The sequence below is a fragment of the Mobula birostris genome, chromosome 10, assembly GCF_030028105.1.
Source record: "Mobula birostris isolate sMobBir1 chromosome 10, sMobBir1.hap1, whole genome shotgun sequence".
Taxonomy (NCBI): Eukaryota; Metazoa; Chordata; class Chondrichthyes; order Myliobatiformes; family Myliobatidae; genus Mobula; species Mobula birostris.
The window spans coordinates 22,073,017-22,095,752 of record NC_092379.1 but is presented as its reverse complement, the minus strand read 5'-3'; the positions used below and the strand labels follow the sequence as shown (position 1 = coordinate 22,095,752).

The window sequence follows — 22,736 nt, the reverse complement described above, 5'->3', positions numbered from 1 at the left end:
TTAATTATGAACCTGTGTTCCCACATCTCTTTGTTCTACTGCACTCCTCAGTGTCCCATCGTTCACTGTGTAAGACCTACCTCAGCTGGTCCTACCTAAGTGCAACACCTTGCACTTGTCTGCATTAAATTCCATCAGCCATTTTTCAGACTATTTTACCAACTGGCCCAGATCCCACTACAAGCTCTGATAGTCTTTCTTGCTGTCCACAACACTTGCTGTCCAGCATCACTCTTCCTTCAGTTAGTCCTGACAAAGGGTCTCGGCCTGAAACGTCGACTGCACCCCTTCCTAGAGATGCTGCCTGGCCTGCTGCGTTCACCAGCAACTTTGATCTGTGTTGCTTAAATTTACAGCATCTGTAGAATTCCTGTTGTTTACATTCGTTCATTCTTTTAGCCGTTCTTATTTCTTTCTTAGGTGTTTTCTTCATATTTCTTACACTCCATAAGTACCTCATTTGTCCCTACCTGCCTATACCTGCTGTGCACTTCCTTGTACTTCTTAACCAGGGCCTCAATATCAAATATCATCCTTGCCTTTTCTTCTGACAGGCACATACAAGCAACGTGCTCTCAAAATTTCACTTTTGAAGGCTTCTCACTTACCAAGTACACCTTTGCCAGAAAACAGCCTGTCCCAATTCACGCTTACCAGATCCTTTCTGATATCATCAGAACTGGCCTTTCTCCAATTTAGATTCTGAACCTGGGAACGAGATCTATTTTTTTCCAAATTTATTTTGAAACTAATGGCATTATGATCAGTTGATGCAAAGTGTTTCCGTACACAATCTTCTGTCACCTGCCCTGTCTCATTCCTGAATAAGATATCAAGTATTGCACACACTCTGTTGGGATTTCTATCTACTGATTAAGGAAACTTTCTTGAATACATTTGACAGACTCCATCCCTTTTGTAGTCTGGGTGTCCAAGTCAATTTGTGGAAAGTTGAAATCACCTCCTATCGCAACCTTGTGTTTCTTGCAATAGCCTGTGATGTCCCGACAATTTGTGCCTCTAGGTCCTGCAGGGCGATCTATAATATAGCCCCATTAACAGAGCCATACTTTTCTTAGTCCCCATTTCCACCTGTAAAGTCTCAGAAGAGGAGTTCTCCAGTCTCTCCTGACTGAACACTGCCGTCACATTTGCACTTTAATCCCTCCCATTCTGTGCATCTAAAAAATGGAACCCCAGAATATTGAGCTACCAGTCCTGCTTCTCCTGCAACCAAGTCTCACTAATGGTCACCATATCATAATTCCATGTATTGATCTCTGCCCTGAGTTCATCTGCCTTTCCTACAGTAATACTTGCTTTGAGATATACGCAGCTCAGAACATTACTCACACCATGCTCAACATCTTGATTCCTGACTTTGTCTAATGTCTCAACAACATCTGCCTCCACAACGTCTCCACAATCTGTTCTGACACTCTGGTTCTCACCCCCTGCAACTCTAGTTTAACCGGCATCCCCTGCCACCCCCACCATGCAGCACAAGCAAACCTTCTCACTGGGATATTAGTCCCCCTTCAGTCCAGATGCAAACCGTCTGCCCTGACAGACAGATGTTTAACTGTGCCATTGCAACAGAACAGTTCCCAACAATGATATGTTTCATTTAGTTAGTGACACACAGACACCAGATGAGGAGCAGAAATGTTAGTGGGGACAAGGAGCCCTCAAACAGTGATCCAACATCTTTGACACCGATATGACGTTTGGTCACTGGTTTCAACTCTCAACTCTTTGTCAGATTGCCGTACATTCTAATCTCTCTGACCATCAGTTGACAGCTGATCAGTGGGAGACCCGATGCAGGAAGGGTTCAGACACTAGAGAAACAAAGATTACTATTTCTCCCTGACTGTGTGTCACGTGCCACGCCTCATGTTGAAAGTTCCTTTTTTCTCATCACCAAAAATCACAATGAATACATTTTCATGTCATATTTATTGAACTTGGATCGGTACATTGACACGTACAAGGATTTAATACATTGTGCAGTCCCACTCAGGGCTGAAATCCATTCAAATGTGGCAGAAGAAGGTCTAAGAATGTACACACAAACTCAGAGATTTGTGGTGAATGATGTTTGTAGTTTAATTTGGTTCTTGATCTTAATTTCATTCTTAATTATGTTAAAAGGTCCAGATTTTAATCATGTTTTAATCAGCTAAATAATCCTCTGTGATAATTAATAGTCATAAAACTAACAAAACTGGGGTTTCATGGATTGAATCACACAGTATTACACACAAGATTTAAAACTATCAGTCAGAACGAGTGAGACATTGACCAGGGTGGGTTTGCTGTGAGATTTATTGATGCTTCGGAACAGGTTGGTTGGGAGCGACTCATGACCCACCACACAGGAGAAAGTGGTGCCGCTATTCCACTCCTCAGGAGAAACCTTCAGCTGACTGGTCATTGTGTTCCAGCCATTTCTGGGGTCCTTGGTCACTGGCTGGTTCACAAACCCTGTATTCAGAAGGGTGTCATTGGCCATCCAGGCCACATAGATGTCTGCAGGAGAGAACTTGGTGATCAGACACGTCAAGGTCACAGTCTGATCGGTGTCTACCTCATCTGATGAAGGGAGGAGGAGGTAGACATGAGGACGAGTCAGAACACCACCTGGAACGGAGAGAATCTCAGTTAGAATGAATCTTCCAATAATTCCCTACTTACCCGACACATTCTGGTCTTCACCAACATGAACAATTTCTAAATCTGAGGGGCTTCACTTGATCTGAAACTGAAGGCTTTTCCCTTTCTGCTCATCGTTGGGATTTGTGGAGTGGAAATCTTGGACCTGCTGCATTTTACAGCTTCCAGTGAGGTTAGTCTATTCAGTTTAATCAATGGGAGTCGCTGAACACAGCAACTCGACAGAAAGTGGAACTCAGCCCCTGGACTTGCATCATCCTGTGCTGTTTGTTCCATCTCCCCTGGAGCAGGGGTGGCAGTCTAAGCTGTGTACGTGTGAGAAGGAGTGAGAACCTGTGGAACTCTCTCCCACAGAAAGCACTTGAAGAATTATCATCTAACATATTCAAGAATGGGTTGAATATACTTCTTCGGGTGAAAGTGTCAAAGGATATCTGGAGAAAACAGGAACAGGGATTGAATTTGGATGATCAGCTGAGACCAGATTGAATGGTTGAGCAGTGCTGGATGGTGATTAATCTGTCCAATTTCTAAGATCAGACTCACACTGAATTCTGTCCACACGTACCTGTGTCCTTCCTGATGGATTTCTTCACCGGTGTTGGCAAACTCTTGTCCTCTATCACACACGAGTACTCAGCCCCACTGTTCCACTCTGCAGCAGGGACTGTCAGACTGCTGGTGATCACCTCTTCACCTCCGTTGCCGTCTGGACCCAGAGTCCTCACCCCATCTTCCCTCTTCCTTCCGTCCACTTGCCAGGTTACACTGAATCCCTGTAAATCACTGTGAACCACCTCACACAGAATGGTCGCTGTCCTCTTTGTCCAGATCTCTTCGAAGGGAGGTTTGCTTAAAGTTACTGAGAGGGGGGTATCTGAGCAGTCAACTGGGAGAAACGTCACAATTATTATTTCAAAATTCCCAAATGGATGAGTTTGTCTCTGACGACCAACATTTCCTGTTCATTCCTGGTCAATGATTTGCCAGTCCCATCAAGATGAGATGAGACCAATCTACATTGGTGAAGAAAGGAATCTCCCCTTTTGAGCAGACAGGGTAATACCCTGAGCAAACGTAAATGAACAAGATTGGCCCGCAGATTGTCTTTTGCAGTTTCATGGTTACTTAAACTGTTACCAGAGACTTATTAAAACAAATACAGAAAATCCCCTGTATTTCAGAATGTGTCGGTGGAACAAGAAACAGAGCAAAATTTCACATGAAAATCTTCCAGAAAATACACTTAATATTTCAAAATTTCTGAGAAATATTTAGTTTTTGTTACAAATATTAAAATGCACTCTTTTTGTCTATCAGGTGTAACTAACATTTGCTGCTGCTTTGTCAGAATGTAGTGTGTTCAGGCCGCCCTCCTGAGGCTTCTACACATTGTCCAGGCTGACTATTCCCACACAGGAGCAGAGGGAGAGCTGCTCTGCTGGAAATTCAGTCACATCTGAGGCACTGATCGGAGGCCGGGATTAGGTTCAAAGGTAGAGGGAAGGAGCATTTTGAAGACGAGTATCAGCGAGTTGCAGAGAGTCTGTCGAGTGAAATGGTCTGGATTCTCCTCCAGTTATGAAAGTATTTTCTGGGATACTCTTATTTCTATGGTGAAAGTGTGGATTATGTTGGTTGAGAGTGGAAAACAAACCGTTGATTGGCCGATTTAAGTGCCAAGAGAGATTAAAAAGATGAAGGCATTGAGGCTGAGTCAATGGACAAACCGGTATTCAGCTCACTTCTCGATGAGGCTTCACTCGCCTCAGCACTGAACTGACTCTGCGGCTGCGGCCTGCAGCCATCGGCACTCAGCTCAGCACTGAGCCTGGCTCCACGGCCGTGGCCTGCAGCCATCGGTCTCCTGGACCGGTTGCAGTGCTGAACTGGCAACGTGGCTGTGGATTTACTTCAGGGGGCTCTGCGGTTCAGTTTCTGTGGATTGTTTGTTTGAATTTTTTTATTGTTTGCACAATCTTTTTTCACACATTGGATGTTTGACTCTGAATTCTATTGTGTTTCTTTGTTTTGTGACTGCCTGGAAGAAGAGAATCTCACAGTTGTATATGGTGCACATACTTTGATAATAAGTGTACTTTGTACTTTGAACTTTATCAGTTCACGCACTTAACTAAACCTGGGCTGCACCATGATTAGGTGTTTACCTTGAATTCATAGCCTAATGTGAACAATTTCAATAATGGGATGCATCCCAGGACCCTACCTTGGACGTTCTTCACTTGCTTCTTGATACGGGTGTTGGAGGGGGGATGAGTCACTGTACAGCTGAAGACTGATTCTGTCTTCCACTCCTGTAAACTCACGGTCAGGAAGTGTCTGGCACTGAAAGTCCACCCCTGCTCCAGAGTGGTCGGTGTCGCGCTGGTGTTGGAGGTGATCACGGTGCTGCCTTTCTCCCAGGTGACATTTATTTGGTCCGGGTAGAATCCAGACACGACACACTCCAGTGTGGCTGTTTTCGAATTCTTGGTCTCTTCCTGAGGTGGAGGCAGCAGTCTGACCTTGGGACTTCTTATCTTGACTGGAATAGAAAAGAAAACAAAGGAAATGTCAAACATTTTGACTCAGGTAACTAATGCTGGCCATTTAATCACTGGTCTCTTGCCCACCTTTGGTACTATTGGTCCGTGCTGACACTCGGGAAGATGAAGGAGATTCCTGAGCAGAGCACTCGTACTCCACCCCACTGAACCACTCCTCCACACTGATCTGGAGTTCGCTGAGCACTCTGTATCGGGACCCGTCCATCTCCGCTTGATGGGTGTGAATTCCTTTAGTTTTCTCCTTCCCGCCCACGTGCCAAGAGATGTGGATATCTTTGGGATCTGTACAGATAACTGTGCACTTCACGGTAGCAGACTTGTCGATCCACATCTCTTCAATGTCGGGATTTTGAATAAAGAGAGACAATTCTGTGGGTTAGAAATGGAAATGCTCAGAATCTTACTGGAGATATTTCCATTGGTTGTGTTAGGTCCAGGCAGATCATCAGTACTTGACAGCTGCATTTAATGCAAACAGAATAACAGGAACACCCAGGGCTGAGTCACGTGCCTCATATTCCTATACGTTTGATTGAGAAAAGAAATTCAGAACAAAGGATGTGCTAACGAGGTTTAGAATCCCTTTCTAATAACTATACCAATCGGTTCACTGTGAGACGGAGCTCTGTGAGACAGAGAAGCATGCAGATTTCTCAGCAGAGACACAGCTCAGTATATTCTTTGCTTGGAGACTCGGTGTCATTGATTAGTAACAGTGAACACTGTGAATCAGTGACAATCCCTTTCTCCATCTGGGCTGAGCCTGGGATTCACTCAGTTTAATAACTTCACATCCCGACATTCCAGTCTCACTGTGGCTGTGCCTCTCCTCATCTCTGCAGCCTTCACCACCCACACAAACTTCAGACAACATTGTATTCTTTCAACTCTGCTCACTCATACACTGCACTACTTCTGCTGGTGCCTGTGGTTTTAGCATTCTTGCTGACAAACACTGAAGCCTCTGTCTCTCTTGAAATGAGCAGCCATGGTCAGAGTGTATCTATAAGTTAGGGACTGATGAACTGGCAAAATGGGTTCAAATCCCAACCTGGTGGATGGGAGTTTAAATTCAATTCATCAATGCTTTTTGGAGTAAAAAGAAGACTACGGAGGTATTTGTAGTGTTATTTTCTGTGGTAACTTCCAGAGAGAAGTCTCGTCTGGTCTGGCTGGTTTGCGACTCCAGACCTGCAGCAACACGGCTGGAGCTGAATCACCATCAGGAATGAGGCAGCAAGCCCTCAGTTCCAGAGAGATCAGTGATTGATGGGAAATGATAAATGAATAAAACAGCTCTTTGATCAAGTGTTGGGTCACCTGTCCTCTGGGTTAGTGTCAGTTTTGTGTGATTGCGGTCAAGTGAAGTTGTTGAGGTCGTCTCCCACTGCACGATCGTCAGTTCACTTACATTGCAGCTCCCTGCACTTTGTGTTCACCATTTACACACTCGGTCACCTTCAGGCACGTGGGGTGTTTCTGCTCTTTGACATTTAGTGTGCAGGCTGATTGTGTTTGTGTCATGGCTGAGACCTTCAATGAGACTGTGAGTCAGTGTCTTTGTCTGAAGAAAGAGCAGACGTAACACACACAGTTCCAGTCTAACTGGCCCGGATCATCCGACAAGGTGTGATGTGTATTTCTTCACCTTTCTCATGTCAGTAAGATTATGAGCAATTTTCTTTTAAAACAGAAAGTCCGTGGGTATAGTCCAGATGACCATTGTTGTCGAGTAATACCACAAATATGCAAACCTAGGTGTATACTGAATGCTCATTGAATTGTGAATCTTAGTTTAATCAGCACTGTGATGTTGTTAAACATGTTTTCTGCAGGTTTCTCAGTTATGTCCCATATCAGCACAGTCTTGATGTTCAGCAGTCCCTGGGAAATGCGGTCCCCTCATAAAACCTGACCGTGTCAAGTTCGCTCCCCTTATTACTGAATGCTGGTGTTATTCCACAAGAAGCATATAATTCTGTCAATGCTTGGGTAATTCTAACAAAACATCCTCCTTTGTGACATTCCTTAGAGTCACTGAATTTCCCTCTTGGACTGAATTCACTGTCCGGCACGTGGATCAATGTAACTTTAGCAATTTGTCTGATCCAGGATTTACACACAAAGCATGTCAGATTGGACAGGAGACTGGTTAGACCCCTGAGTCTTCTCTCACCAATTTGTCTTGTTCCCAGAATTATCAAAGGGTCATCCGTCCTTTGACTGAGTCAGCCCCGTTCACCTTCATCACCTCGTGCCTCACAGCCATTGGGTGAAAAACAGGTTCCAGTTCTTGTTGACTGGAGTTAGACAAGAGGGAATCTGGCCAAGGAAACTGGAATTGGGATCTGAGTCACACTGAAGCAACAATGTACACAAATGAATGAGTGTATGGACAACCAGAAACACAAGAGGTTCTACAGATGCTGGAAATCTTGAACAACACACTCAAAATGCTGGAGGAACTGGGCAAGTCAGGCAGCATCTGTGGATGGAAATAAGCAGTCGACATTTTGGGCTGAGAGATTTCACTGGTACTGGAAAGGAAGTGGGCAGAAGCCAGAATAAGAAGGTGGGTGGAGTAGGGAGGAATACATTCTGTCAGATGAGAGGTGATACCAGGTGAGGGGGAAAGTGTGTGGACGGGAGAGAGGTATGAAATAAGAAGCTGGTAGGGGATAAGTGGAAGAGATAAATGGCTGAAACAGAAGGAATCTGACAGGACAGTGGACCATGGAGGAAAGTGCAGGAGGAGGGGAACCAAATGGAGATGATGGGCAGGTGAGGAGAAGTGAAGGGATGAGGGGGTGTCTAGTATGGGGAATAGAATAAAATGGAGAATAAAGGAGTGGGGACTATTACTGCAAGTTAGGGAATAAGCATTCATGGGATCGGGTTGGCATATGAAGTGTTGCTACTCCAACCTGAATTTGGCCTCACCATGGCAGTAGAGGAGGCCATGGACAGACATGTCAGGATGGGAATGGGAAGTCAAATTGAAATAGGTGGCCACGAGGATATAGAAATGCGATTGGAGAGGTAGTCAGTTTGAATCGTGTTTTCTTCTCTCTCTGTTAAACTTCAATCCCAATGGATACCAGAGGCAGGTCTGGAATCCAGTAAATGGAGTGTAATAAAATTCAATGACGAATTGTAGACAGCCAATCACTTTATTTCACAATTTATTGCTGAACAATGATACTGTTGGGTAGAACCATCGGAGAATGTTGCATTGAGATTACTCTGTTGAAACAACATTGCCACTGGCTTCGAAAGACAGTCGGGACCTGGAAACGGAAGATTCATAGATTTAATTGTTAGATATTTTCACCTCTTTTCCCATGCTTGGGAAAAAGGGAGCCCCACATATTCCCACTCTGTATCCTCTGTATATCACATCCTGTCAGGATGAGGTTTTGTCAGCCATGATAAATGAATGTGCTCTCTGAACCTGGTCGAGGATCTGAGGACACAAGGTCACAACATTCACTTGAGGATTGGGCATCAATTCAAAATTAATCCCGCCACCTACATTTCAGTGAGTGGACAATTGACAGAAGAGTCTCTCAGGAAACACTGGAAATAGACTCTGGAGACTGAAACAAATACAAAAATGCAGAGATATTTTTTTGAGGAACTAACACTGAGAGGACAGTGAAAAGGGAACAGGGAGATTTTCTCTAGAAGGTAAAACATGGGATGTGAGCTTTGCTCACTAATTTATTTTCATTATAACTACAAACATAGACAACTAAAATTATTGAGACGGAATGGACAGGTGACCTGATCTTACCCCTTTCCTGCCCAGTAGATGGGGTTAAAGCTGCTGGTGATATGAGTTGATTCAAGGTGCAAAGATCATCTGTACATCACTCAACTAGATCGACAGTAGGGACAGGAATTGGGTGGGAGTATTAGTTCAGTATTTTAGTACTCTAAGTTACTTAATTTTTCTTCTGATATCACTTACCCCCTTGATACATCATGTTGACCTGACCACTGAAATGGGAAGGTGCGTGATTCACTTCACAAGTATATTTCTGTTCCTTGGTCCATTCCTGCACAGGCACTGTCAGGTAAGTGATTGTTTCAAATCTACCACCTGAACTCGAAGTGGAAGGGAGAATGATCCCTTTTTGGGCAGATCCAGCTTTTTTCCAGGATACTTCAACGTTGTCAGGAGTGAATCCAGATATCACACAGGCCAGGACAACATTTGCTTGACTGTGGATTGCCTCCCGGGATGGAACAAGGGAGCTGAGCTTCGGAGCTATAGCAGTAGCTGTAACACATTTAATATCTGTCAGTACATGATTGCTTTGCCCATGTTTTTGACTTCATTCTCCCTCATCCCAGGCAAGTTCCCCAATTCCAGCCCTCTCAAGAATGTTGTTAATTTACAGCTGATCTGATGATCTGATGGCTCACACCAGTGAGTGGGAGGGCTGGGTGTATAACTTGGGCCTCCCAGCAGTGTGTCCCACTGTGCTATGATAATGCGGAGAGGTGGGTCATGGGGTTGAGGTGCAGACCTGCCATGATCTAATTGTTTACTGGAGAATGACTGATACCAGCTCCTGTGAGCAGGAGTACATGGTGTGGGACTGTTTCCATTGGCAAGTTTGGGAAACACAATTTTACTTTTAATGAGAAAGGAGAACAGATGGACAGAAGGAAATTATTTTGTTGTAACTGCAGAGGCTTGTTCAGATCTGTGAGAAGCTGGTTAAAGAAGGGCAGTGGAGTGGATTCCTCCATCACATTCACAAGGGATTGCTTTTACCAGAAGAGGGGCAGCTGCAGGGTGGGGGGGGGGGGAAGTGCAGGAGGAGTGGGGTAAAGTTTAAATTGTTGTTCTGTGTGCAGGGGCATGATGGGCCAGCGGTCTCTGTATGTGTACAGGAGCTGATCTGTAGGGAGGGTTTAGTGGGAGGCGGTGGTGGAGAGGCTCCTGAAGTTAGACAACGGAGTGGATACAATGGAGGCAGATCCTGATACAGAGTTTCACTGCCCATATTGACTTTTATACATTTTCTCACTGTTGTTGTAAGAGCAGAATAAAGGAATTCATTGCCATGCTGCTACATTATCTGACAAAGCTTCCTACTCCAGATTTATGCTCTGACATCAGTGCAGCTTTCAATATAAATTATTTCTGATACTAACGTTGAGGTTGATGTTTCTGCCACTCCACTGTCACAATCTTGTTTGGCTTGTACCCTGCCTTGCAGGAGCAGACTTTATTCTTCCAGTCCGCCGCAGAGACTTCGAGCAAGCTGCTCATCGTGTACTTTGAATTTTGCCCCAACACCGCCGGGTATTTCTTAGTTTTTCAGCATGTCGTACCAGACATTTAGCCATTCTTGTCTGGCACGTGGTGTCAGAATTAACCAGGTCACGTTATGAACGTTCCTGACTTGACTCTTACATATTTCTTATGAGGCCAAGTGGCTATCTCAACACTCAAGCCAGAATGATGAAGAGCATGCTCGGGAGTGGCCTAACCAGGATTCGAACTCGGGAACCTTCGCTCCAGAGTCCGGTGCTAATCTCACTGCGCCACCAGCCGGCCTGGAATTTCCTAAGTCCAGCGGTGATGTCCCTACTGTTAGTGACCAGGTCTGACTGATGCTCCCAGGCTGATCATCCTTGACCAGACAGAGGAGCCTGATGCCTTAGTCACATTCTATGTTGCAGGAAGGAGTGATGAAGACTGAAGGCTAGGACTTGACCTCTGAAATGGAAAGAAATTCACAAATGGTTCTCCGAGTACATGCATTACTGGCAGAGAAAGGAGACGTTTTGTAAAGCAGTAATTTTCAAAATGTTTCACCCCATTAAGACCGATGTCACTTTAACACTCAGCTGTGAGTCTGTGTCGCTGAGGTAGGAGGGTGTGGATCAATCCCACAGTGGCAACTTGGACTCACAATCCAGGCCAACACTTCAGTGCAGGACTGAGGCAGTGACCCAATGTCCAATGGGTCAGATCTCAGTCAAAATACCAAAATGACAATCTGTCTCTCCTCCAAATACAATCCCTGATTCTGAGAAGTCTGGTAGCACCTAATCAGCAGAGTTTACAAAAAAATTCAGATTTAGAAGTAACTTATTGGAATAATTCTGATCTGTTCAGTGTTGCTGGTGATGAGAGGAGTGATCGGTGTGGATATTGTGGTACCCAGTCTCCAGCACCATGTGTGCAATATAGTGGAGGTTGGGAAATAAACTCTGCTTCTGAAATTCAACTCAACAGACGACATGATACAGCTGACACTGTCTCACATATTTACCGTGTGTGACTGAGCAAGAATTCCAACCCCACTGAGTCTGTGGAAACTACTGGCTAACCGGGAGGGAATGGTAACGTGCATCAGAAAGGACAGAGGAACTGTGGAAATACATTAGCCCAGACTCTGTGGAGAAGTGTCGGCCAATACAACCGACAGTGACGATGAGGCTCCTGGGCAGATGGAGAAATCTCAAACTGCCGTTAGATGTAGTTGATATTCTCAGTGAACGACCAGCCCAGAGAGGAAATGCAGGTTGTAGCAATTCCCAACCACTTAAGGTGTAAAATACACTTGAAAGCACTGTTTCTTAATTCATTTCACTGGAAAAAGAGGCGCGTTGATTTACTAAGGTAGTTAAAGGTGCAAAGATCAATTTGCTAATTGACCAATTGACAGCTTTGACAAGTGTATATGTTAAGGAAATGTGGTTTGACCAGTTGTCAGAAGTACCTTGAGCAGTGTTGTGGACAGGGTTTGCTCTGATCTACCTACGTGACATCATTTACCTCATGATTGACTCTGTGGATGACAGATTGTTGCTGGTGGATGAGGTTTAAATCACCCAAAAAGACTGTGTGGACACAGCAGAACATGCAGGAACTCTGGGAGTAGGAGATTAGCGGGAGAGTATGTGTCAGACAGTGTGAATTGCAGTAGATGAGGGCTTTGTTGTCCAACAGTAAGATGGTCAACAGACACACACAGGCTTCAGATCGATTCTGCTATTGGAAGTGCAGCAAACTCAACATTTGGAGTGGAAGTGGAGTGGTGGGAAGGTCACAATTTCATTTGGGGGCAAAATAATGAAATATTCACTTCACAGTAATCACTCTGGGACAAAGGGCAAAAAATATTGAAATCTGGGCTTCAAATAGAATAGGTGTAAATAAATAAATATAACAAGTAAATAGGAATGAATATTATTTAACTGGTCAATAATAACATCTGCATTGTTTGGAACCATTTCCAAGTGACACTGGGGACTGTGAGCTAAGAACATTTGCCTTCCTGAGCAAATACAGGTGATTCAGGTTAACAGGACAGGCAGAGCAGTAAAATGGTCCCTTTCTCATACCTTTCAACACTGAGCCTGAAACAACCAGTAAAATGCTGATGTCAGACTCCCCATCGGGGACACAACTTCTGTGAAACAGCGGGACAAGCTGACCTGTGCTGTGGGTGAAGTGTCACAGGAGAGAAAGCACAGGGCACGGTGCCAACTGGACCATGTCCACACAGACCGGGCTGAATGGTGCTGGTTCAAACCTGCTAGGACTCTCCCCACACTCCTACACTGGGAAAGGTGGGACCTCACTGGGTTTCTAGATGCTGGCGGCTTGTGTTGAGGTGTATCAGGGCCTTAGCATTAAATAGCCTCAGGCAACACCCTGCTGGGACTCTGGGTCCAGAACACCCTGATGCTTGGAAGTTGTGGGGAGGGGTTTGTCTTGTGTTAATGCTGTCATGTAATTTAACAGGTTCAAAATGACTTGGAAACATTAAAATTAATGTAAATTCCTATGGCAACAATTAACTTTGCATATTTTGTTTAAAATAATAAATCTGAAATGCATTAAAACATAATAATCAGACAGAAATCATTCCTGAATAAATCCCTACCCAAGGCCCAGAACCCCCAGTCAGATGAATGGGAAATGTGATCCTTTGTCAGGTCCGGCCAATGAGGGAAATGTGGAGGTGGATTTCCTAGTGTTACCCTGGGAATTCCAGTGGGACCCAGTGCCATGTGGTAGAGTGTGGTAACAGCTCTGGAGGCATATGTCACTCAGTAAATCCTGGGTTACAGTGGTCTGTGGAACTGTGAGATTGACTCTAGTGTAAGTGGCTGAACACTAGTTGTCTCCTTCAGACTGCCAGCCACAACCAGCACTATTTCACCCACAGTAACCTCAGCTTCCCAGGTACACAGCAGCTCAGGAATGGGCTGGTCAGCTGATGTCTGAGGAATCTCACTGCTCCTTATCAATATCAACCCCTGACAACAGAGAAGTTGCTGGACCAAAGACCTGGGACCATCTAGATTGCCTACAACCAACTCGTGTCTGTCTATTCATTTACTGCACAGTCAGAATTCAGATTTGGAGTTCCCAGTGGTGGGGAGCTTTAGGAATTGTAGGCTAAAAGTGACCATTCCCTTCCAACATCACCCAGACTAGATAGTCATGTTGTAGTTCAGTTTGTGGGAACAAGATGCAGACAAGTTGGAGGTTTAGTCCCCCCATATGCAGTGACACACTGCAGAAGTACTTGCTGGGTTGGGAAAGGCTCTGGGATGTTCTGGGGTTGTAGAAGTCAATGAAAAATAAATTGTTTTCATCAAAATAAATTCAGTAAAATAAAACTGGAAACCGTAGTTGCCAGAAATCAGACTGACAGATTTTGGTGAAAGGTCACTGAAGTGAAACATTAACTCTGTTTCTCACCCCACAGATGTTCCCTGAGCTGCTCAGTGTCGGCAGTGCAGGAGGCACAATAATGTCAGTCGGTGAGATTTGCAGCTGAGGATTTTTTACATCCCGGGACCAGCAGGTGGTAAGTACAGTTCTGTCTAGATCAGTGTTCCTCTGGATCTTTATAAAAACACCCATCAAACTGACTGCAGGGTGCTGGGGTGAAGAGGGGAACTGGATCTGGGTGGGTCACAGGGTGTTGGGGTGAAGAGGGGAACTGGATCTGGGTGGGTCACAGGGTGCTGGGGTGAAGAGAGGAACTGGATCTGGGTGGGTCACAGGGAGCTGGGGTGAAGAGGGGAACTGGATCTGGGTGGGCCACAGGGTGCTGGGGTGAAGAGAGGAACTGGATCTGGGTGGATCAGCTCAGAAGAAATTTGCAATGAAATAACACTTGGGAATTTGCACGAAATGATCGATGGTGAATCAGTAGATTGGGGGAGACTCGGTTGGATTTTAGTCTGTATTGTAGTAAGTGGATGGAACATCGGGTAGTATGAACAAAAGGTGGGCAATTTTGTTTATTCATCCTTTGGGATCTGAGCTTTTCCAGGAAAGTCTGAATGAATTACACATCTGAGCTGCCATTCAGAGGGCATTGGGAGACAAACACATTGATGAGTCAGGAGTTATAAATAGGCTCGAAGGGTAAGGATGAGAGATCTCCTTCCCTGAGGGACATCAGTAAAACTGAAGGGTTATCGTTACTAATGACTAGATTTAAAAACAATACCAATTATTAAGTTGTTGGAAATCTGACCACAGATCCAAATCTGTTGCAGATTATTATGAACTGAGTTTAAATTTGTCAGTTTTGTTGTGGTGGTATCCGTGGACTGTTCATCCATCCCTCTGCACTACTCATCTGCTTTGATGTACTGCCCTGTTTCCCATCACACTGAATCCAACCTTGTGCCTGTCCATTGGATCACTGTGTCCACGGAGTCCTGGACAATACTTCTCCTTCAATAACATCACCAGAACAGACTGTCTGATTGTTCTCACCTTGCAGTTTGTGGATTCTGCTGTGTGCAGAGTGGCTCCACATTCCCGACTCTACAACAGGGCTGTACTTTGAAACTACTTCATTGCCTGTGAAGAGCTCGGGGACACCATGAAAGGTGCTCTGTAAATGTCAGCACTTTATCTCACAATCACTTTTACTGAATCACCAGCAACAGTGGTTAATGGAGGTTAAACAAACCCAGTCGGGGGATGGAGGAGGGCAAGAAATTAGAGCAGTTGCTCTGTCTGTGAACTGAGAATAAGCAGTTCATTTGAACAGTAAAGTTCAACTCGTGTCCCGTGAGTGTGTGATGGGACAGGTTGGGGGAAGCTTCACTCTGTGTCTAACCTCTGCTGCCCCTGCCCTGGGAGGGATGGGACAGTGCAGAAGGATCTTTGTATCTAATCCATGGCTGCCAGGACAGGACATGGGAGCTGTCATCTGCATTTAACTCATGCTCTGTGTACTCTGGGTGCTTGTTGGAATCCCTTCGAGGAAGAATTTCCCAGATTTACAAGATAAATACTGATTCCATTGAATGACAGAGCAGAGAGTGAGGCCATTCATCCGATAGTGTCTGTGCTTCCCTTTAGCTGAGCAAACCCAACAAACCCATTGGTCTCTCTGCTCTTCCCAGTATCCCGACAAAAGGTAGATCTCCTCCTGTTCCCTCTCTACACTCACAATTGGCCAATACCATCATTCAGGCAGTGTGTTCCAGATCACAAACCTTCAACAACAAACCTTCCCTTATATGCTCGCCTATTACACATTATTGACTTGAACGCTTCCCTCCCCACCCCACCTGCACCACTCCCCACTCCCCCACCCACTAATGCAAGACTGTGTGAAGGAATTGTGATTCCAATTCCCTGCCTTACCTTTCCCGCACCACTTCCCCACTGCCTTCCCAACTCCAAAATTCTTCCCCACCGCACCCCACCTCTTTACCCATCAGGGAATAAAACTAAAACCTTAATCCCATCAATTAATCCTGGGATATCGCCGATACTTTTGCCGTATCCCGGGACGGACCTCACTCCGGACATTACATGATGGGACTGACACCCACCTGTACCCTGGGGATATTGAGCCATCAACCAGATCATACATGTGTACACCATTCCCTCAGATTATGTCTGAATCCCATTACCTTCAACATGAAAGCAGCCGACAGTAAAACCCGATCCCAATAACTGGACACTGAACAGATCCATTGTTGTCGCTGACAGGGAACAAGTTCAACTGCACTGAAACGCTCAGCCCCTGACCGTGGCTTCAGTTGGTGCTGAGGATCAGAAGCCAGACTTGAACCAAACACTGAGCTCACTCAGCACAGTCGGCCGGTGTCAAGACACAGTCTGGTGACAAGATCCGACCCCATTCCCCTGAGCCTGTTCCCGGTCGGTGGACAGTTCACTGGTGGGTGGGGTATGTACCCTTGTACTGTTACTGGGCTCTAGAGAAACCCGCCGGTTCAGGGAGATTCATGTACTTGCTTTAGATATCTCACTGATTTCGGGTGAATCACTGAATTCGCCAGAACCGTAAATAAATAAAATACCAGTGCGTGAAGATACAATTGAGAAGTTGGTCTTACCTGAAGTCACTGTCAGCGAGGTTCCTCCGCCCCAGTGGTCAACATAGTCACGGTGCTCCGTCTCCCCATTCACCCAGTGCAGTAACTTCACTTGCCTGTCACATCCAATAATCTCAGCAAAATGTCAACATGATCCCTGTCCGGACCGGGAGCAGCCGCTTCCTGGATTTCCATCCCAAACTCCGTCCTTGTCTCTTCCTGGTGTGTGAATAAAAGAGGCATTTTCACAGTTTTCCTGTCTGCGGACACCGGCTCCCGCCATCACCCAGAATGAGAGTCGAATCCTTTTTGGCTTTATTTGTCCAGAAATGGACATTTGCGCCCAGCAGTCCGAGTGAATCTTCATGGATTTGACTCTGGGAGGCAGCAATGCGGAATCCGTGGAGACAGACTGCGCTGCAGACGCTCCTTTGTCGGGACCAGTTTCTGTTCAGCTCCCCATCACCGTGGTCCATATCACGGTGCTTCACCGCAGGTCACAAACCGTCTTCATCACATCCAATCCGAAATCCAGTGGATCCCAGAGCCGGCCAGCGGATTTATTAAACCCTCCCGCTGTGTTCGGGTGTCCCACACAGCGGGTCTCAATCTCGGCCATCCCAGTGCTGAAGTGGAGATGATATAACCCCCCGGGACCTTTCACTGGGCTTCCACTGACAGCTCCTCCTCGGTGGTCCCGTTCCCTTCCGGACACATCTCCAGTGGAACTTGTACCCACTCCCGGATTATCCACTCGGGATCTGATTTATATCCACGGGTCCCGGGGTAAAGGCCGGTGGAAGCGCCCGAAGAGCCCGATTTAAAGAGCTTTGTTGCGGTAGGTTTGTGTATGGAGGGAGCCGCCATCTCTCACACTGTGCCACCCAGCATAGTCACAGTGATACACCGCCGTACGATAACCTCCGCCCCTCTCACTGTCTCCCAGCACAGTCACTCCTCAGTCAAACCGCACCAGAACACCAAAGTGTCTCTGATCATTAATGTTCCTCACAGCCCGACGTGTAGACGAAGGACCGACACCTGACCAGGTCGATCGGTGATCCCATTCCCACTTACAGCGCTTGGCTCCGAGCTGCCCTCTGAAGTGATCCGCTGAGCCCCTCGATCCATCTGGCCAGCATCTCTTCTCGGGACTCCCCGCTGACAACCCGCCTTCCATTGCGTGGACGAGCGGATGTGGCCCAGAACGACCGAGATACAGCTGTGGCGATCACTGCTGTCCTTTCCCTCAGCGCCCGAAGGACAGGCGCTCTCGCTGGGTTTTTGTCCCGGTCCAGTCTCGGTCTGTCTCACTGTGTATACGCACAGTAATAGGTGGCCGTGTCGTCCGGTCTCAGGTTGTTCATTTGCAGGTAGACGGCGCTGCTGTCCTTGGAAATAGTGAACCGGCTCTCGACTCCAGTCGCGTAGTATGTGTCACCATCAGAGTCAATCGCTGCCAGGCACTCCCGCTCACTCCCGGAGACCTGTTTCGCCCAGCCCATGCCATAGCTGCTGAGGCTGATCCCACTGACCGCACAGGTCAGTCTGTAGGACTGTCCGAGCTTTACCACCGCTGACTCGGGCTGTGTCAGCACGACGGCGGACCGCACGCCTGTCAATAAAAAAGAGCAGAAATTAATAAAATGTTCCACGGGCAGAGATTCACAAAGCCTCCGAGAAACAGCCGGCCCCGGGAGGGCGACAAGCCGCGGGACACCCACCTGCCAGACAAGACAGGAGGAGACAGAGATAAGGAACGACCCCCATCGCCCTGAACACTGAGCCGGACTTGGACACTGTTGAGATCGGCGACTGCAGCTCAGGCCGTCTTTGTCCGGAGCCGCAGTGAGCGCTGTTTAAATAGGGACGTGGGCTGTGAGTGAGAGAGGGAGCCGCGGTTTGAACAGGCTCTCACACACTGAAACCAGAGGCGCGGCTTCCTGTCCCCACCCACAGCAGCGATTTCAATTCCCCAAAAGATGTTTGTCTCTGCAACAGGCGGCAGGTCAGCGGCCGTGACCAGAACCGGATTAAAGATCTGTCACACTCTGTTCGATCCATCAATTTCAACGATGAACAGTTTGTGTAAACTGAAACACACAGAATCCCAGCGAGAGATTATCGGTCAGTGGACAGATACCCCAGGGACTGAGAGACTAGTCAGTGGACAGATATCTTCTTGAGAGACAGGGACTGAGAGACACCAGTCGGTGGACAAATATTCTCCTTAGAGACACAGTCTGAGACTGTCTTTGCAGGAAAATGTATGGAGCAACAAAAAGAGTTACCACACAATATTCTCACTGCTCCCACACCGCGAGAATCAATGTTAAACAGGCATTCCTGGTGGAAATGCGTGTAATTTACACTTATAAGGTATTTTCTCTTTCAGGGACCTGGCACCATAAATTTTAGTGCCAAGCCCTCAGCAGTTCTCCCCACAAAATCTCTTTGACCTGTTTCAGCCGGTGAGAGGAACAGGGTGTTTGATACAGGGAACTCGGGAGCTGAAGCCACACAACAGAAGTTGTTGCTGGTAACAGGATGCTCCCCAGTAGGTTGGCAGACAAGCGCTGCTGAATGGTCCGTATTGAAAGGTCTAGATCAGCAAGGTGGGTAATTCTCTTACCCACCTGGTGATGGGAATACTGTGTGCTCCAAATCTTGCATCCTCAGTAAAGTATAAACCACACTGTTTGAATAATTAATTAAAGCAAAACTCCCCCCCCCCCCCCGGGTGATTTGTCATCACTCAAGAGCTTTCATGACTCCAGGCCAAACCAGAGCGGTTTCTGCAGACAATGAAGTACTTTTGAAGTGGAGTCTCTGTTGTCACGGATGGAAGGTGGGACCCAAGTTTCATAGAGCAATCTCTCTGAGACAGCAATGAGGTATAAAGAGATCTGACATTCTGTGATGCTGGTTGAGGGATCAATGTTGGGACAGATAGTGGAGAATTTCCAAACCTTTTATGTCCACCTGACACACCAATCCCAACATGGCACCAATCAAAATGGTGAAACTTTTTTTTCCTCCAAGAGAACCACAATCTTGTCAAAGAGTATAGTGGTGTGTGTGCCTCAGTGAACCAGAGATCTATGTTGGATTGAATCAGGGTCTTCTGATTTAGCTCTAGGTAGGGTCACCCATGCCAAACATGTCAAAGGGTAGAGACAAAACAAAGAACTATTCACCGTTCCTCCAGGTTTGGAGTTTCAGCTCAGGGTTAGGGAACCTGACTCATCATAAAGAAAATTGTAATTGTTAGGAGATGCTCCCAACCGTGCCAGCTTCCAGGATTTAGACTCTCCAACTCTCCGGAGTACAGATAGCTGGTAGCAGCCCCTTTAAGGTTCAGGATGATCTCGCTAATTGATAATCATGTTTTGGGCACCAAGAATTAAGTATGAAAGAACACCTGAACTGATGTTCAGTGCTCAGTGGTAAACCCTACTAGTGATATTGTCTAGCATTTGTTTTGTGCTCAAATCTCGATCCAGTTTGATACTGTGTCTCGATCTTTGCTTCAGATACTCCAGCATTTGGGTCCAAACCATCCTCATCAAGGACTCTCATCACAGTTATGGAACCAGCAATGAAAAATCCTTCTACATTTGAGTGTGATGGTATTCCCTAGTCACCACCCGGGACTTGCATGGCTGACGGGAGTGAAAACAGAGAGGAAGCTACGAGCATGGTGAAGGGAGCCATGAACTTTGCTGAGACCAAGACCAAAAATGTTTTTTGGAATTGTGAAACCATGTACAACACTGGCAAGCTCACACAAATAACCACTGTAATGTGTCATTACAGCCAACATACACTGGGGTCAGTGAAAGCAGATGGACAGGGTCTGGCAGACTAACGGCAACAACTGGTGAAACAGTTTTATATTCAGGAAGGGAAGATGGTCAGCATCATGATGGTGTAGCTGTCATTTTGAAGAAAGGCATTGAGAAGTGCCCGCTGGAGTGAAAGCCAATCAACAGTCGGCTGGTGAGAGTCCGGCTGAGAGTGAAGGAAGTGAACATGACTGTGATCCAGTGCTATGCGCCAAATAACAATAGTGACATTGAAGAAAAGGACATCTTCTACAAACAGCAGAGGTAGAGTTAACACCACGCCATGACATAATCATCATGGGAGAGCTAAATGGCAAAGTGGGAAATAACAACTCACACTTCACTAGGGTCATGGGTACATAGGGATGTAGAATGATCAATAACAATGGTGAAAGACTGGTGGAATTCTGTGCCATGAACAATCTGGTCACAGGAGGGACCCTCTTTCCACACCATGAAATAAACAAACTGACATGGAGCTTACCCAATGGACGTGACAAGATCCAGATTGACCATTTGATGATAAATGGTATGTGGAGACGATCCTTGCAGGATGTAAGGGTGAAGAGGAGCAGATACAGGAAGTAATCACCACCTTGCTGTAGCAGTGATGAAACTCATGCTGAGAGGCACTGGGACTAAAGCACATGTACAAAGATGTTTAGATGTTGAGAAACTCAAGGACACCAGTGTGAGATCTGCCATCACCATTCAGCTTAAGGAGGGATTTCAGACATTGGCGGGGATGTGTCAGTGTACAAGCTCAACAGGATGTGGAAATAGATTGTGTCAGTGTTCAAGGAGATCAGTGAGGCTTGTCTACATTACAGAGCTGGAAAAAAAAACAAAGCATGGATACAGCAGGAAACATGGACAACCTTAGAAGAAAGATGGAAAATTAGGAAGAAAGTGTTCAATGCAAAGTCAACATGAATTAAGGTGAAACTTCAATTGGCATTCACTGAAGCTAGCAAGAAAGTGAAGAGCTTCTAAGAATGGATAAGAGAGTCTACATAGGAGACCTTGCAGTGGTGGCCACAGCAGTGCCAGTTGACGTGATCAGGAAAATATATACAAGATTTCAAAATTGATATGTGGAAAGTTCCAAGCCAGATCCAGTAGCCTCATAGAGGTAAGAACGGTCTGCTTTTGACAAGAGCATGAAGCACGATGGACAGGGTATTTCAGAGATTTACTGAGTAGACACAGAGGACCCTGACATCAATGCAGATCCACCCAAGAAAGAAGAGATTGTTACTGTGATTAAATCATTAAGAAACAGCAAAGCTACAGAACATGACAATTTGGAGCTGAACTGTTCAAAGCTGAACCAAAAGTTGCAGCAGTCATCCTGCAACCACTGTTCATTATAATCTGGGAATGGGGACAAGTGCCCACGGACTGGACAAAGGGAGTTAGGATCCCCAAGAAAGGAGCACTAAGTGATTGCAACAACTGGTGAGGTATCACACTTTTTTCTCACCAAAGTCATTGTCCAATGGATTACAGATGCTGTAGATGTGTGCTTGAAGAAAGAGCAAGTTGGCTTCAGGAAGAATGGAGGCTCTGTCAACCAGATATTCATGCTGTGTAACATCATGGAACAGTGCACAGAGTGGCAGAGACAACTGTACATACATTTCATGGACTTTGAAAAAGCTTTTGACAGCATCCACAGGGAGAACCTCTGCTGAATTCTCAGATCATACGGGATCCCTTCCAAAATTGTCCAGCTTATCTTGAGTTTGTATGCTAATTTCACATTTGGAGCAGGTAAAGTTCCAGTCATTGCATTACTGGAATGATGTGGATGCTTTGGCGAGGGTGAAAAGTAGATTCAGTAGAGTGTTGTTTGGATTGGAGCATATTAGCTGCGAGGAAAGGTTGGATAAACTTGGACTGTTTTTGCTGGAGCATTGGAGACTGTGGGATGGACTGAGAGAAGTATGTAAATTTATGAGAAGCATAGATAGTCACAGACTTTTCTCTAGAGCAGAAATATCAAATGCCAGAGGGCAGAGATTTCAGATGAGAGAGGAAAAGTACAAATGAAATTTGAAGCAAAATTGTGGTCGATATCTGGAATGTTGCCAGAGGCATTGACAGCAACAGATAAGACAACAAGATTGATCAAGGAGAAACCAAGTGGTCCCAGTAAAGCCTAAACTGGTCACTAGTGATTAGGTTATTTGGTGAGTAAGTGCCACTTTCCAACACTGTCGACTATGGCTTCCATCACTTTACTAAACATTGAGTAGACAAATTCGGCCATTATTGTCAGATTAAATTTGTCCTGTAT

General features: G+C 45.9%; 1 gene segment (V, D, J or C); it reads right to left on the bottom strand.

Moving 5' to 3' along the window:
- The window catches only part of LOC140203910 (Ig gamma chain C region-like), a 46,470-nt gene extending 29,747 nt beyond the window's left edge, over positions 1 to 16,723 (bottom strand). Inside the window, 4 exon segments of the C gene segment in view lie at positions 4,904 to 5,221; positions 5,310 to 5,612; positions 9,214 to 9,525; positions 16,614 to 16,723. Of these exon segments, the coding sequence occupies positions 4,904 to 5,221; positions 5,310 to 5,612; positions 9,214 to 9,229 (637 nt within the window).
- Positions 16,724 to 22,736: the final 6,013 nt, after the last annotated feature.